This window comes from Schistocerca serialis, chromosome 7 (assembly GCF_023864345.2).
Source record: "Schistocerca serialis cubense isolate TAMUIC-IGC-003099 chromosome 7, iqSchSeri2.2, whole genome shotgun sequence".
Taxonomy (NCBI): domain Eukaryota; kingdom Metazoa; phylum Arthropoda; class Insecta; order Orthoptera; family Acrididae; genus Schistocerca; species Schistocerca serialis.
Genome location: NC_064644.1, coordinates 458,726,321 through 458,744,340, shown reverse-complemented (window position 1 = coordinate 458,744,340; position 18,020 = coordinate 458,726,321). Strand labels below are relative to the sequence as shown.

The following is an 18,020-nucleotide window of genomic DNA, read 5'->3' as shown; positions in this document are numbered from 1 at the left end:
AATCTGGGATTTCAATTTCCGAATGCTAGTTAACCCAGAAAAAGTATAATAATTCATGAAAGAACAGTTTTGAAATTAGGATCAAGAAACCTAAGAGTTCTTACTGTCATTGTGTAGTGCAGTGACTGATGGTAAACATATTGCAGCAACAAAAGGACTGTTGTTGAATAGTAAATGATCAGTTTGTCATTGTATCAGAATGAGAATTGAAAAATGCTTTTTAAACGTCATTCGTATGAAATATAAAGAGGGAGAACTTGCTGATTTATATCACACAAGTTTATTTACAATATATTTATAAAATTCACATCAGAGATAAGAAATTTACATCTATATATTAATCTTGGTGTATTCACAGTATGAAATATGGACTTTACACAAATTAGACTCTGCGTGCTGAAAAACTGTAATAAATTATTTCTCATTAAAAACATCTTTACAGCAGATATACCAGATACGGAAAGGATGATTTGCGCTGCGACACGAAGAGAAACGTACTTATTACAGCCGACACATTATTTGCGCTCTTAGCAAAGATACTGAAAATATTTCAGTTAGCTGCAGCATTTCAAGCCGTCTATGGTGGAAAACCCGAAGTAGCAGTAAATAAAGATGACGATGAAGAAGCTCGAATTTAAAAAGACAGAAATATAAAATCCACGGCACTCCCGTTTACGCCTAAGATATGCTGCATGAGTTACAGTTTCTACATTTTCTGTATCTTCCTTCGTTTTCTTGGTCTAGTTTTTTCCGTAAGGCATCTGAAAAAGAAAACAAAGCCGTCAGTAAAATTTCCCGGAACAACAATAATTTGCCATGATACACTGCTATTTTCTGATGGTAATGCAACAAAAAGAACTTCAACACCTCTTCCGTGTACATTACACATAATGTGTCACTCATTGCATGACAAAATATTTGCGCACGTGAAGTAAGTTTCGGTGACTTACCAGCAACACCTTTCTTATCAATCGCTGTCAAGCTCTCGTAGAGTTCTTTGATGGGATTCACTTCAGGGCCAAGGCCATGCGCCCATATTAACATCATCCGGAAGCCGTGTTCTTTGTAGCTGGACGGACCTGAATACATAAAATATATTAAACTGACAATTTGTTTCAATTATCTATGTTTGTGGCGTTAAGATAAGATAAGAAAATTTAAGAAATAAGATAAGAAAGATAAGAGTTCAAGATAAGAAATTTTAAAACAATTACAAAAATGATGTAACAATGTACCAACGTTAACACTATGGTCTTATATATTACTAAATTTATGTACCCTTAAATGACAATCTATTTCGACTTATGCATAGCATAGAGAATTATGCAAATGCTGCCCGCATCTCGTGGTCGTGCGGTAGCGTTCTCGCTTCCCTCGCCCGGGTTCCCGGGTTCGATTCCCGGCGGGGTCAGGGATTTTCTCTGCCTCGTGATGGCTGGGTGTTGTGTGATGTCCTTCGGTTAGTTAGGTTTAAGTAGTTTTAAGTTCTAGGGGACTGATGACCATAGATGTTAAGTCCCATAGTGCTCAGAGCCATTTGAACCATTTTTTTTTATGCAAATGTTGTCAGCAGGGAATTTTAAAAACACGTTTCTTGTAGTGGCCATTTTCACAGCAGCTGTATATAAATTGTAGTTGTTTCAAAGAAAATGCGTTTTCATGCTGCACATTCCAAAAATAACAAAAAACACAGATATCTACCAAATAGCAGAAATATACCAACTACAGTGCAACACATGTGATGGAAGGTATATAGGACAAACCAGTAGAACATTTGACACCCGGTACAAAGAACATATCAGAGCATGGAAATATGGAACAAGCCACTCAACTTTTGCAGAACATCTGAGAGAAAATAACCACAAACCTACCACAAGAGAAAATGATATGAAAATAATTTGAGTAAATAATGAAAGACATCTCCTAATATTACAGGAAAATTATCAAATATACGAAACAAATGCTGAAAAGAAACTACTAAATGAACAAGTAAATACGACTAAATTATTATTATTATTATTAAGAATAAATGAATAAAAATAGTAATAAAAATAAAATAAATCATTTATTTGATTAAAGAAAATAAGAAATTTCTTTCCCTCTCTAACACACACACGCACACACACACACACACACACACACACACACACACACACACACACACACACACACATTCACAAAACAGTTGATTGCAGAAAACTGAGAATGTTGGTAATACTTAGAGAAACAAATGAAACTCTGTATTAAAAAGATGGCAGTTACAGTGATGTGTAACGTAAACAGTAAACTGAAATGAATCGTTAGATGTCCACCTGGTTTCCAGATGAGAAAAGGCAGCTTGCTTGGATGCAGTGAATTAGAAGTTACCTGTAAGTATCTTTCCATTTCATAAAAAACGTTAAGAAACTGTTTTTAAATCTATAACCTAGATGTGAAACCATAATCTACGTGTAAAAATGGACAAATCATGTAATATTTCAGGACACCAATTGTAGATGCCTTGTAAAAAAGGGGAAACGCGTCTGGGTGCTTAAATAAGAATAAAAATTTTGATGTACAGCACGCAAAAAAGGCATTTTCTTTCAAACAACTGCAGTTTATAATTTTAAAAATGTTTTACAGAGCATTTACTCTGTTACGTAGCTTTTCGTCAACCATTAAGAACATTGTGTAAAAGGGTTTAATGTGACAAAGGAATGACACACATTCTCCGACTTCTAACTAAATCACTGAATCAGGTAATGTCATATTCCTTAACTATATTCTTAGCAGTATAGCGATATATTTTTCTTTTATTCAGTCGGTTAGGAAGTTGAATTGACCCAGTAACTCTGCCGTGAATGACTCCTCATGTGATTATCGTTTGTCTCTCCCATTTTGAGCAAAATATACAGCAAAGTATAGGCTCTGCACATTGCGCATATAGCATTTTAGATCTGATGTACAGTTTACTTTAGCTTATGATTTTTTTAAATATTTTTTATCGAGTTTTACCGGTATTACAAGGAGCGTTCAATTAGTAACGCAATACGTTTTTTAAAAAAAGTTAATTTTATTCAGGATTCCAATGCATCATGTGACTCCCTACTCTGTTAGCTACGGAACCCTATTTTCAAACACAACCCGCCGTTCAAAGCGAAGGCCTTATACCACCTTACTGGGATCGCCTGTATGCCTGCATGGTACCACTGCATTGGTCGACGCCGGAGCCAAAGTCGTGCCGCATCAATTACTTCCCCATCATCCACTTACTGCTTCCCACGGAGTGCGTCCTTCATTGGGTCAAACAGATAGAAGTTGGAAGGTGCGAGATCCGGGCTTTACGGTGGATTAGGAAGAAGAGTCCGATGGAATGTTGTGAACTGCTCTCGGGTGCACAGACTTTTGTGGGGCCCTGCGTTGTCTTGGAGAAGTTCGTCTGCATCCGTCGATCACCTCGAATGAGAGTGTCCGCAAGTTCCACGACACACAGTGCTTTTGTTCACAACAGCTCTCCATAGACGTTCTGCAAGCGCCTACGACTATGTGCATTCCTGTTTTTCCGCCAAAAGGAACTCAATGACAGCTCTCTGATTGGAAAGTACCTCCGTTACAGACACCATTTGGAAGGCTATATATAGCGCCGCCACCAATCGGAACTTCATGAAACTATAGAGACTGAAGCGGGAGTAATCCACGATGTCTTACAATAAATTCCGCACTTTTTCAATCGAAGCTGTCCGACAAGCAAAATGTGTGACATTACTTATCGAGCGCCCCTCGTATATCAAGTACCTATATACCCGTCTACCTCTGCTCATAATATCATGTTATTTTTCATAATAACACTGGTTGCATGCTTTATGAAAAGTACCCTACTTCTTCGGGACTTTCACATCAGGGTTGTAGTATATTTAGGAACACAATGTTTTGTTCACATAGCTTAAGTGACATTTTCTGTAAGCTTTGGTATGTCTGTTATCGTTCGTGTTTATCAGTGACTAACAAGACTCTTTGCACTTACTTTCTCTTTTACCCACTAGTTGAGCTTAAGAGTGAAATGCGTGTTACTGTTGTCAAGTACTACGAGTGGACGGAACAAGTTTGTTTCCAAACACGACATAGTGCATACAGTTGACATTTGCAACGTGTGAAATTTTCAGTGCAGTACAGATACAATGATAAATAGCGGAAAGAAATAAAAATATCTATTTTTTTAAGTCATTAGTCTTCTGACTGGTTTGATGCGGTCAGCCATAAATTCCTCTCCTATACAGTCTGATAAGGGGAAGGCCTCAGACACGGCCAACCGATTCGGCTCAAATTTGGTAGGTCGCTTGTGTACAACCTAAAACGAAGGAATCTAAGATATTTTGGGTCAACACCCCCGCAATTTTGAGAAAATCACCCCTAAACGTTATGACCAGCAATGGACTCAAAATTGGAGGGATCGATAGATAACTGTAAATAGAGCATTTTTCATCATCAGGTATGGGGTCCGCAAACGCAAACTTTTCCAGAAGTCGAGGAAAGAAGCTTTTACAACTGTCGCATCTCTACCCACATGGCCGGCCGCGGTGGTCTAGCGGTTCTAGGCGCGCAGTCCGGAACCGCGCGACTGCTACGGTCGCAGGTTCGAATCCTGCCTCGGGCATGGATGTGTGTGATGTCCTTAGGTTAGTAAGGTTTAAGTAGTTCTAAGTCCTAGGGGATTGATGACCACAGATGTTAAGTCCCATAGTGCTCAGAGGCATTTGAACCATTTTTTTTGTACCCACATGGTAAACATCGCCGACAGCGCAGATATCGCAACGGCTAAGGTAACTGGCTGGGAATCGGAGAACCCGGGTTCGAATATCGAAAAAACCTAGTGGTTGTTACTCTTTTTGTTTGTATTTTTCCATATCTCAATTGATAGGGATAGGAGGGTTAATGAGGTAAGTAACTCAATAAAGAATGATAATAGTAAGGTAGGCAAACTAATTTCCCAAACGCTGTGAGTTACTAAAAAAAGTGTTGAACTATTAAGCCTTGTCACATGAAAACAACTACGAGTCAGAGTGCTTCGAATTCCTCACGTGGGATCACAGATAGCCAACCGCGCGACGCTTGTTTACAGCGAGGCACGGGACAGAATGCACGCGGGGTGAGCTATGTTGTCCCGGTTGCCTCTTCGTCATATCGTAGTTGTGAATCCGGAAGAGAGAAGGTGTCCAGCACGAGCCTTATAGAAGTCAATCGGCAAGAGTTGTTTTCCATCACTAGGCTGCGGCGAACCGCGCGGATACATGTAGTGATTTTTCCATCATGAATGTGCCGAATGAAATAAGTTTTGTGAATGAAAACAGTGTTATTCTGTAAGTAAGATATAACGAGTACTGTATGTAGTTTGTAGTAATTAGCTCGTCTGTTTATGCCGCAGTAACTAGTTATTTTTTGTTGTCATATCTTTCAGGTGCATAATCTGAGTAATGGAGGATGTACACCCTTCGACTAGCGCTGTAATATATAGTTGGGAGCCTGTCACAGACGATGGCAAGCGGGAAGTCACCGTCGCTGTCTTTTGGTTTACAAAAGTGTTGCAATACGTCTCTCATAAGGAGGTACAAAATATAGAAGATAAACAGAGAGTGGCGGCTCTTTTCAGCACACAAACGGCGTCACTTATGACCGGTTTTAATCGTGATTACGTGATCAACACTGATCAAACAGGATGCGAGTATCGGGTGAACATTCGAAGCACGTTATCGCATAAAGGGAGAAAAACGAACCATTGTCACAGTTGGTAGTAAAAATATAATAACACATTCGTACACGGCGCAAAATGCCATTACAGGCTCTGGAAAAGTGTTGCCTAAGGTTTTCCTGTGTTTACAAGAAACGATTGTTACATTTGGTCCTCGCGTTATAGAAGAAAATGGTTCAAGTGGCTCTGAGCACTATGGGACTTAACTGCTGAGGTTATCAGCCCCCATAGAACTTAGAACTACTTCAACCTAACTAACCTAAGGACATCACACACATCTGTGCCCGAGGCAGGATTCGAACCTGCGACCGTAGCGGTCACGCGGTTCCAGATTGAAGCGCCTAAAACCGCACGGCCACACCGGCCGGCATTTATAAAAGAGGTCAATCGTTTAACCGACTCGTTGAAAAATGTTTACATTACCTGCTCCAAACTGACGAATGCGATTTACAGAACATTTCTTGAGAATGTTTTAAAACCATACGTTTCAGATAACAAGTTTTGTCTAGTATTGGATTCCTGGAGTGGACACAGTAATACTACAATAAATGACAGAATGCTTATAGTTGGCGAGGGTCAGCCGACGTGCACAGTAAAAATAATACCGCCAAACTGCACACCTGTGTGCCAGCAGTGTGATGTTTATTTCTATCGCCAGGTTAAAAACTTTATTTCCAGGCTTCACAATTGCAGTTTGCCTCTGGAAACCCAGCGGGAATTGCACAACCGCACGGATGCAATAACTATTTACAGCATAATTCATAACCAACTTTCAGCATCGATTTTTCAGGCAATGATATCGTATGCGTGGTACACATCAAATTTAATTCCCGAAAAAGACATATTTTTAAATGTAAATCAAGTTCGTTTTCCGCAGACTCTTCGGAAGGAACAGTGTAGCTTTCGAAAGATTGCATTTATTAGATGTCCTTGGAGCCGTGAGTATATTTGTTTCAAATTTTTATATGACAAGTACCATCCATCTAGTTGTTCGACGAAAAGTGAGGACACGTAACATTGATTGGAAGAGCCATTGTAAAGTGACCTGGAGTAACTTTTAGTTGTTTACTACCACAAGAGGTTTGAGAAATTTATTTGCCTACCTTATTATTATCACTCCTTATTGATTTACTTACCTTATTAACCCTCGTATCCCTATCAATTGAGATATGGAAAAATACAAACGAAAAGAATAAAAAAAGGTCCCAGCCAGTTACCTTAGCCGTTGCGCTATCAGTGCTGTCGTGAAACAGCGTTTACCATGTGCGTACAGAGGCGACAGTTGTAAAAGTTTCTTTCCTCGATTTCTGGAATAGTATGCGTTTTCGGATCCCATACCTGATGGTGAAAAATGCCCTATTTACAATTATCTATCGATCCCGCCAATTTTGAGTCGATTGCTCTTCATAACTTTTAGGGATGATTTATTCAAAATTGCGGGTGTTGACCCCAATTATCTTAGATTCCTTCGTTTTAGGTTGTACACAAGCGACCTGCCAAATTTGAGCCGAAACCGGATGGCCGTGTCTGAGGCCTTCTCCTTGTGAGAGTATCACTTGCAACTTAGTTCTTCAGTTATTTGCTAGATGCATTCCAATCTCTGTCTTCCTCTACAGACTTTTACCTTCTACAGATTCCTCTACTACCATGGAAGTTATTCCCTCATTTCTTAACAAATCTCCTACCATCGTGTCCCTTCTTCTTGCAACCATTTCCCAAATATTCATTTCCTCACCGGATCTCGGAGAAACTTCTCATTGCATACCTTATCGGTCCACCTAACTTTCAACATTCTTCTGAAGCACCTCATCCCAAATGCTTCGATTCTCTTCTATTCCGGTTTTTCCACAGTCAATGTTTCGCTACCATACAATGCTGTGCTAAAAACGTACATTCTCTGAAATTTCTTCCTGAAATTAAGGCCTTTGTTTAATCCTAGTAGACTTCTCGTGGACAGGAATGTCCTTTTTGCCATTGCTAGTCTGCTTTTTATGTCCTCCTTGCTCCGTCAGTCATGGGTTATTTTGCTGCTTAGGTAACAGAACTCCTCAGCTTCATCTACTCTGTGGTAACGAATTATGCTCTTAAGTTTGTTGCTACTCTCATTTATACTACTACTCATTACTTTCGTCTTTCTTAGATTTTCTCTCAGTCCATATTCTGTACTCATTAGACTGTTCTTTCCTTTCAGAAGATCCTGTAATTCTTCTCTACTTTCACTCAAGAAGATGACGACCAGCAATGAAAGAATCATATCATTGACATCTTTTCACCTTGGACTTTATTTCCGCTCCTGAACTTTCCTTTTATTTCCATCACTGCTTCTTCGATATGTAGATAGAACAGTCTGCTGTACACCCTTTTTAATCCGAACACTTCGTTCTTGGTCTTCTTCTCTTACTATTCCTTCTTGGCTCTGGTACATGCTGTACATTACCCGTCTCTTCACATACCTTACCAATATTTTCTTCAGAATCTCGAACGACTTGCATCATTTGACATTGTCGAACGCTGTTTCCATGTCGACAGATACTTGATTTTTGTTTATTCTTGCTTCCATTATCAACCGCAAGGTCAGAATTGTCTCTCTGGTGCCTTTACCTTCCCTAAAGCCAAACTGGTCGTCATCTAACACATACTCAATTTTCTTCTCCATTCTTCTGCATATTGTTCTTGTCGGCACCTTGGATGCGTGGGCTGTTCAGCTGACTGTGCAATAACTCTCGCACTTCGTCAGCTCTTGCACCCTTCGGAATTGTGCGGGTGATATTTTTTCGGAAGTCAGATCGTATATCGCCAAACTCATACATACTCATACATTCTACCATACGACTTTCCCCAATGGAATTTTATCTATCCCTTCTGCATTATTTTATCTCAAGTATTCCAAAGCTCTTTTAAATTCTGAGTCTAATACTGGATCCTGTGTCGCTTCTAAATTGGCTCCTGTTTCTTCTTCTTTTATATCAGACAAATCTTTCCTCTCATAGGGTCCTCCAATCATGCTCTTTTCACCTATCCGCTCTCTCTCTTGCATTTTAGCACCATTGCTTTTAATTTCACCGAACCTTGTTTTGATTTTTCTTGTCATGTGTCACTACATCAAGGAAGCATATCATTTTCGATTGCCGGCAGCGGTGGTCTCGCGGTTCTAGGCGCGCAGTCCGGAACCGTGCGACTGCTACGGTCGCAGGTTCGAATCCTGCCTCGGGCATGGATGTGTGTGATGTCCTTAGGTTAGTTAGGTTTAAGTAGTTCTAAGATCTAGGGGACTGATGACCACAGCAGTTGAGTCCCATAGTGCTCAGAGCCATTTGAACCATTTTCGATTTCTTCACATTTCTCAGGCAGCTATTTCGTTTTAGCTTCCCTGTTAGCTTCCCTGCACTCTTGTTTATGTCATTCGTCACCGGCTTGTATTTCTGAAGTCCACAATTTCAATGAACATTTTTGTACTTACTTCTTTCATCGATCAACTGAAGTTACCTTCTTTGCATATATGTTTTTCTTTCCAAATTCGGTGATTGTCCTTTTAAGAGATGTCCATTCCTCTTCAACTGTACTGCCTCCTGAGCTATTCCTTGTTGTAATATCTACCGTCTTAGAGAATTTCAACCATATCTCCTCATTCCTTAGTACTTCTGTATCCCAATTCTTTACGTATTGATTCTTCCTGACTAACTTCAGCCTACTCTTCATCACTACTACACTGTGATCTGAGTCTATATCTGCTCCTGGATACGCCTTACAATCCAGTAACTGATTTCGCAATCTCTGTCTGACCACGATCTAATCTAACCAAAATCCTTCCGCAATTCCCGGCCTTTTCCAAGCATATCTCTTCCTCTTGTGATTCTTGAACATAGTATTCGCTTTTACTAGTTTTAATTTATTACAAAACTCAACTGATCTTTCTTCTCTCTCAATCCCAGTTCCAAGCCCGTATTCTCAAGTAACCCTTTCTTCTAATCCTTTCCCTATCGCCGCATTTCAGTCCCCCATGATCATTAGATTTTCATCTCCCTTTACGTACTGCATTACGCGTTCAATATCCTCATATACTTTCTCCATCCCTTCATCCTCAGCTGGCGACGTCGGCATGTCGGTGTCGGTTTGCCTCTATTCTGAAAAGAACAACCCCATCACTGAACTGTTGCAGCAGCTCACTCTGTGCCGTACCTTCGCATTCATAACGAATCCTACTCCCGTTACAGCATTTTCTGCTACCGTGTATATTACCCTATCCTCATCTGACCAGAACACTTTCCATTTCACTTCACTGATGCTCACTGCATGTACACTGAGACTGAGCATTTCTCTTTTCAGATTTTCTAGCTTCGTTACCCCGTTCAAACTCCTGACATTCCGTGCCTCAACTTGTAGAATGGTACCTTTCCGTCCATCATTGAATCTTTTTCTTATGCTCATCTCCTCTTGGCAGTCCCTCCCGGATATCCTAATGGGGGATTACTCAGGAATCTTTTGCCACTGGACAAATCATGAGACTTTTTAGTTACCGGCCATATCTCCTGTGAATACAGTACATGAGTCTTTAATGTAGTGTTTTTCATTGCCATCTGCACCCTCAAGCCGCTGATCATTGCTGATTCTTCGGCCTTTTGGGGGCAGTTTCCCACCCGAAGAGCAAGAGAGTCCACTAAACATCTGTCTGCTCCTCCGTCATCCTTGACGAGACCGTTGGCAGAACGAGCGTGACTTCTCACGCCAGAGGTCTTCGGCCGCCAATGCTGTTGATTTTTATTCAGAATTTAGGCAGAGGCGGGGTTCGAAACTGGGACCGAGGACGTTTTGATTACTCATCAAAGACCCTTCTCCTAGGCCACGGGTGTTAAACTAAATTTTATGGCTCTGTAACGAACCACTAGAAGAAAAAAAGGAAGATTTTTAGTGTGACGTCTCGTCGACAACGGAATCATTTCAGATGAAGCACAAGCTCGGATTAGGGAGGAATGGGGAAGGAAATAAGGCGTTCGCTATGCAAAGGAAGGATCCCAGTATTTGCCAGTAGAGATTTAGGGAAATCAAAGAAAACCAAATGTTGGAATACTTAGGTGGTTATTAGAACTTAGTCCTCCAGAATGCGAGTCCAGTGTTTAAACCACTTCACCACCTCGCTTTTTTATAACATTTAATCAAAATTGTTATTGTTTTCTTATATTTATTCCGCCTATGCTCCATTTACTTGGTTAATGAAGGTGAGGTTCAAAAATGGTTCAAAGGGCTCTGAGCACTATGGGACTTAACATCTATGGTCATCAGTCCCCTAGAACTTAGAACTACTTAAACCTAACTAACCTAAGGACAGCACACAACACCCAGTCGTCACGAGGCAGAGAAAAATGAAGGTGAGGTCTTTTGTTTAAAATTGAAATAATGCCCGCATGTAAATGAGGCAGGAAGTAAAACTCTTATTGTTATACAACAGAGTAAAAAGAAACTGAATCGACAGCTGAACGCCACTGTATTTAAACCCAGTTAAAAAGCAGTCACACACAAAGGCATTTCTTTCATACTCGGTTGGTTATGAATTCAACAAAACGGTACAGTAGCACACATTTTCAAGTATTTTTCATAAACGAATTAGAGATACAGTAAATTATAATGTACTTTTCAACAATTACAGTCCACATGATTTCACAACTTGCACATACTTGCAAACTAAGGATAATCTGTAAGACTTTCCAAGCTGATGCTTCATTCGTTTTCCTTCTTTTGTCTTGCTTGCCTCTCTGTACCAGCGTACTTACATATATTTTGATATCTTTTATTAATTTTGAAATAGCTCTCGGATTAGCTCCATGTTCCATTAGCTGCATACTCAGCACCAGAGTTTTAGGATCGAGATCCGCACTCAACAACTGTGAATCTTCGTGCATCTTCTTTATCAGATACGTAGCCTCAAGAGCTTTTTCTACATTTGGATTCCCTTTTGCTACCATTTTTTGCCAGTTTTTTGCTACATAGTTCACACAGTGCAATCTGACACGAATTGACTCGATGCTTGGACCGTTAAAGACCACTCGTCTTTTATACCAGAATACTTTGAATAAATCTCAGTTTCAGAAGTTTTATTCCTCGATCATAGGAAGGGTTATGCTTTCACAACACACTGTATTCTGCATCATGCCGTAGTCAATTTTGCATGTACACAACTCGTGAGATAGCAAGAAGATTCACTCGATTAGTACATAGAAATCGACAGAAGAAACGTTTGCCTTAAAGCCAAGAACAGCGTCAAGAAACCATAGGTAAGACAAAAAGTTTCGAAGAAGATGGAAGAAAGAAGGAAATACAGAATTTCTGTCACATTGAAAGTAGCAAAATATGTCGGACTCCAATCAACTCCGAAAGGAAGCTGAATGAGCTAGATCAGAATGGTTACAACAGTAATGCGTAGAAATGTAGGAACTAGAAAGATTGCGGAGATACGATGTAATGTACCAATGTAACCACACTTTATGTGGTTGGAGATTAGTGTACAGTTTTTACGAACATTTTCTTTATATTGAACGACTGAAGTAGTATTTTAGTAAAAAGAATAGAGCAGTTTCCAAAAATGATAAGGTTCAAAGCAACCGAATATGGAATATAAAATTCTTTGGCGAATTTTATAAGCCTACGTTAATCTATTGTCTACAGTTATTATCATTGCTACCGTTACTGTTTCGACTACTTTTGCTATTACAATTACTCGTATGATTACTAGTACGCTGCTTGTCATCAAATGTACGTGTTCGTGTGAGCTACTCGTCTTGTGAAGCGAACTTTGTGAAAATATATTGCAGAAAAGTGTTTCATGATGTTTTCGTGTTCTGAGTAATTGGAAAACATTATGTTCGAAGACAGCGGTCCCCGCTCAAGCGAGTGCTTAACTACTGAAAGGAATTAATTGAATAAAATCTCAATCCAAAGGACTAAAGCAGACGATAAAGACAGTTTAAAATCCGGATTTTTTTCCGAACAATAGCTCGCAACTAAACGTCTGAGATGTAACAAGCATTCTTCAGAGTTAGACTCGCAGCAAGGGAATAATATCTCTCACCGCTGTCGTAAACGTTTCTAAGTAATTACGAAACAAGCCAATACAAATTATTTAGTGTGAAATGTAAGTGCTTTCCGAGACGATACTTTAAATAGAAAGTGACTTATTGCAGACCTGTGACTTTAACTAACTAGTTAGCGAAACAACGCATGCTCTACCAATACCAACATTATTTATATACGTAAATGTGTGCAGTGAACAGGAAGATCATAAACTGTCACCCCTTACAGAAGGAAGCATTAGTGCTGTAGCAAACTGAGCCACTTTCTGCTATAATAACCAATCTAACTTGCGTCCCTGAGATCCCAGTGAAGTCAGATTGATGAAAAAAAATTTACGTTCAGTGAGCCAAGTAGGAGGCCGTTTCACCAGGAAGTAAATAACCTGAACTTCATAAAGAGGAGGGAGAACACTATGTGGGTGAGAAAGGATAAGAGCGCTAATGAAAATGTAGAAAAACAAGAAATGAGCGAATGGCAGAGACACTTAGGATAATTGTATGAGGCAAGAGGCCTTCCAGATGCTTTGGATATGGAGAGTAAAAAATAACTGTACGATAAGAGCATAGGATTTACGATCATTACGCAAGAAGTTCAGACGACAGGTAAGGACATGAAAAGTAGGGCTTATGGCGTTCCGGTACCTCCCAGGGTTTTTCTAACTCATACAACAAGTCAGCACCGAAGATTTAAAATAGTACACGTGCGTTAAATCCGAACGTAAGTGTAACTTCCCGCTGCGCCAGCACCAATGAAGATGACAATGAGTGACCAACGTGTTGTGATGGGCAGTGGCGTGGAGCAAGGTACCGTGTGTGCACGCGCGAACGATTGTGCGACACCCACCGCAAACAGAGCTTCGTGCCGAAGTTGTGATCGATACAAACCACTGCAACCTTCGTGTCGACAGTCTTCCGTTTACTATGGAGCTTACGCTACATCCCTGCCCTTGTTTATTACACTTTTGTTGCTACGGTTTAAGGCACTGCACAGGAAAATTTTTTTACGGGAGGCTTGCAAATAGGAAGGATCACAAGGCAGAGTCATCGAACGATGCGCCAGATGGTCAAACAGCGTGAGAACGGCCAGGAGAGCAAGAAGCGTATCTAACTGGAACAGTGAGAGACGGTAGTGATTCAGCTACAACGGAGGGCATCAAGAAGCGAACCTTTTGTTATTTATATTTACTGTTTGGATATTAATATAAAGCTCCAACTGTGGTGTCGACGTTACCTGCACTGGGAACTTGTTAGTCATTATTTCAATATTACTCAGTTCACCAGGAAATGCTGATTACAAATTTCAGTTAGTCAGTGCTTATTGGCGGGAAGGAAGGACCACTCAAAAGCGCGCACTGAGAGGTATTTTTACTTAAATATCGATATACTGTCGATTTATCAATAGTACCTGAATTACCGTTACTATCGGTACTCTAGTTTAACTGTCGACAGTCCTATCCTTTACAATGTAACTCCTTTCGAATTTGCGCCTGAAAAATCGTCGGTTCCTATTAACTCCATGGCGTTTGGAGTGCAGACTGAAAGTAGATTGTGTGGAGGTGTTTAATCAACAACAAATACGATGGCACCGTAGTCGGTCTGTTATTTATAAGCTAAGGTGTTATTAGATCGGTCGGTGTGGGAGGGGGGGGGGGTGAAAGAGGAAATTTTCTCGTTTATCTTTCAGTGATGAAAAGTCACGGTTGTGTGCATCTTGTACCGATCAGATGCTTATGGTAAAAATACACACGTAAATAACATGGATTCGTAAACGTGCACTATACTGATTTTCATCTTCAAATGTATGAGCTCGTTTAATTGTAGCAAGTAATTGCAAATGTAAATAAGGCTCTTGTAATACAACGTAGTTAGGACAGGAAAAAATGACATTTTAAAGATTCGTTAAGTGTTTCTGATTGTACTGTGAAAGGTCTCTGTTGGATTCCTTTCATATTAATTTCTTAAATATGTTGTCATTTACGGCATAAATTCCTCTTTTAACTTTACTGTGGTGTTTCTGACTATCTGGGAGGAGACTGAGCAGTGAAACATGTTACTTTTACACATAAACAAGAACGATCTGTCACACTACTACACTTTAAAACACAATTTATATGTAATTCATGTCACACAGTCTCATACGGAACCTACATCCGCTTTCTTTTATATACTGTATATGATAAGATACTGTCATCCCCCTTCCCTTCTGTGTGAGAGAATGAATGAGCAAATGTATTTCTAGATGCATGCTTGATGGCAGCAGACAAGCCTGTCTGCTAGAGAACAGTAGGACCAACGTCAGAACGGGTAGCTACGCTTTGTAAAAGCAGAGAGGTTTCTATTCTTAGTATGGTCCTGTCCGTCCCTTGTCGTGTTGGTATAGGAAGCTGCCTCTCTGGTCACTTCCGTTTGTGTCTGTTAAGCACGCTCAGTAGGGGCCCAGGTCAGTCTGTCTGCGGCGAGCTTCTGAAGTGGTAAGATCTCCAGCTAAGCACGTGTCTGCTAAGTCCGTAGGACAATGGATTTCTTAAGTTCAGCCTAACTGAAAATTTAATCACCTTTTTTTTAGGTTTAGCTCTAAAATGTTATCTTAAATTTAAACGCAGTGTAATTCGAGTGTGAAGTTCAGAATATCTTCTGGTAGTTGCTTTGTCACTACTTTGTGAGTAAAGTGGAACCACGTGCTGATCAGTAACTCTAACTAAGATCATCAAGCTTAAGTGCGAATGTGCGTGAGATTATAACGTCTCGTCTTGACAATATTTTTCAATATAGCAGCTTTTCTTTATGTTCAACCCACGTGGGGTGTACCTTGTGAGACCAGTGCCACGTGCTTATACAATTGTTTGAGCCATCAGGTTAATAGTAAGACGATAGTAACCAGTTCGAGGTTTATCTTTTGTAAATTGTGTTTCGATGTAATTTATTTTAATTATCAAAATTATTGTGGAGTTACACTCTTTGCGTAAACCAAGTTGACCACGTGAAGCATGTGGTGCAAGCATCAAAGTAGCTCTCAGCTATTCTTTTTAGGAAGATTTCACAGAGAGTTAGTATGAATTTAGTATACCAGTGTGTGGTAATTTCACGACAGACAAGATTGCGCTATGAACATAACTTCTTTGAGTGAAAATTGAATCGGTTCGTTGTGGTTAATTTCCTCTTACATATGTTTCAACGTTCTTTGTGTGTTATTCTATGAATGCAGTGTTGTATGTAGTCTCCCAATCTCGGCTCCCTATTTGATGTGTTCCATACGATTACAAACTCACATTTACGCAATCCTAAATAAGGCACCAGTTTAGTTATGAATCAAGTTTGATATGCTGAAATTTTAACGGAACAATGATCAATGTTAAAATAAATGTCCAAATATAAACTTATTTATTTCTTTTTATTTAAATTATATATATATATATATATATATATATATATATATATATATATATATATATATATCACCAGTTATCGTAAGATGAGTACTAAAAGATTATAATTAATGTTAGTCTGGTTGGGAATTTGGTAAGCTAGACTGGATACATGGTGAAACAGTTGCGCAGTAATCCAAGGTTAACTTCCTCAGATAGCTCACAGCTTTTAACCCACTTTTATGGTCTTGAATATCAGCACCGCTTTCAGAACAAATTAATGCAACAACATTACAACTGTATAACGAATTTTAAAAGAAATACAATTAGTGTCGTTAGTAATTAAACATACCTCCTACACTCCTCTTCTATTTCTTCTTCACTGTACTTACAAGTGTTTTCAGTTGTACATGTTAATGTGTAAAGTGATTCGAAAACACAAAACAATGACAAGGTCCTAATGCCCCTGCGTCACTTCCGCTTTTGCAGCAGCACAACTATCATTCATGCGTTGGTTGCCCATATTGTTGTCCATTAGCGGTCCTTGTTCCTTCAAGGATACACAAGGTCCCGTAAAACTGAGTATAGTAAAAGCACAACCCGTCGACTGTAAAGTTTTTCTATTTGTATGATGGCTGGACATGATCATTAACGAATACAGCTGTATTTACATGTTATCTGTTTTCACAGCATTGCAGTGCATATTCATAAGTAATATTGCCGAATTGTGAATGTTTCAGTGCATGCGAGGCAAAACTAATCTCTTCTTGGCTAGAGTTGATTGTGTATGTCCAGAAACGTTTTTGCAAAACTTCAGATCCTGTAGATATTTCTTAAGCTCTTGCCCGTCAATGATGAAACCCCTTGTTTGAAACTTGTGCGGCGGGTGAATAAGCTCACCGATATTATTTTTTTCATATGTTCGAGTTTCCATCATTCAGCAACCTGATTAATAGTTTTGCGAGCGTCACGGCGGAGGAATTCGGCCTCTGTAGCTTCTAGCTCTACGGGTATCGTAGGAGCTGACCTCAGTGTGCCAACAATGGCTTCTTCCTCCCTCATTTTGTTATTTAAACGCCTCACAACAATAGGATTATTCTTCATCACGCAACTATAGTGCCACAACTATTGAACCGCTGTCGTTAGCAGCAGTGAGACAAACAGCACAGCAGCAAAGAAGTGTTCCGAATGATGCTGACCTGAAACGATCAGTACTTTTCGCACGCCGCAGATAGTCTCTCTGGCTGAGGAAATTCCGCGCTTCCGAGACTATTTTGTTTGTGTAAGAGGTTCGAAAATAGAGTTTTTTTCTTATTGTTTCGAAAATGAACTGTAAAATCAATCATCTGTGTGCGATTTTTTCAAGAAAGTGCGGGATAATAGTTTGCGAATTGTACCATCTGCATTCATGATTATGAACATGATAGGGGAATAGGAATAATTTAAGACGCCACTAAAAAAAAGTATGACGAAAAACTAGGAACCACGAATTAGTAATAGAATTGAAATGCGAGGGATCAATTTGTGAGCTAGATCAAGTGCATGGGGTGCAACCAAAAGAATCGAGAAGCTCTATAAAAAATTCTTTTAACAGAAATCGATTGTACAATGCCAGTTCAAAAGTTAAAAAAGAACTTGATTCTCTTTATGCAAACATGATTGCTATCGATATGCTACCGTTCAGAACTTCGGACTATCAAGGTTTGAAAAAAAATGTTTATGCCTTAGACAGCAGTATGAGATTCCAAATAAGACCATACTTAAATGTTTGCTGATCTCAAAACTATAGGAAGCGATAAAAAAATAAATTAGAGGAAGCCCGTACAAAATGTAATTTTTTTAGTGTTACAACGGATATGAGGGAAA

At 39.5% G+C, this 18,020-nt stretch overlaps 1 protein-coding gene across 4 annotated transcripts in view; it reads right to left on the bottom strand.

Moving 5' to 3' along the window:
* Positions 1–351: 351 nt before the first annotated feature.
* LOC126412339 (ankyrin repeat and death domain-containing protein 1A-like) overlaps positions 352–18,020 on the bottom strand; it is a 692,368-nt gene continuing 674,699 nt past the window's right edge. For all 4 annotated transcript variants that reach the window (XM_050081884.1, XM_050081882.1, XM_050081885.1 and 1 more), the window contains 2 exons: positions 951–1,079; positions 352–761 (listed from right to left, as the gene is read on the bottom strand). In XM_050081884.1, the coding sequence (XP_049937841.1) occupies positions 679–761; positions 951–1,079 (212 nt within the window). In that variant the 3' untranslated portion in view covers positions 352–678. The remainder of the gene's footprint in view (positions 762–950; positions 1,080–18,020) is intronic.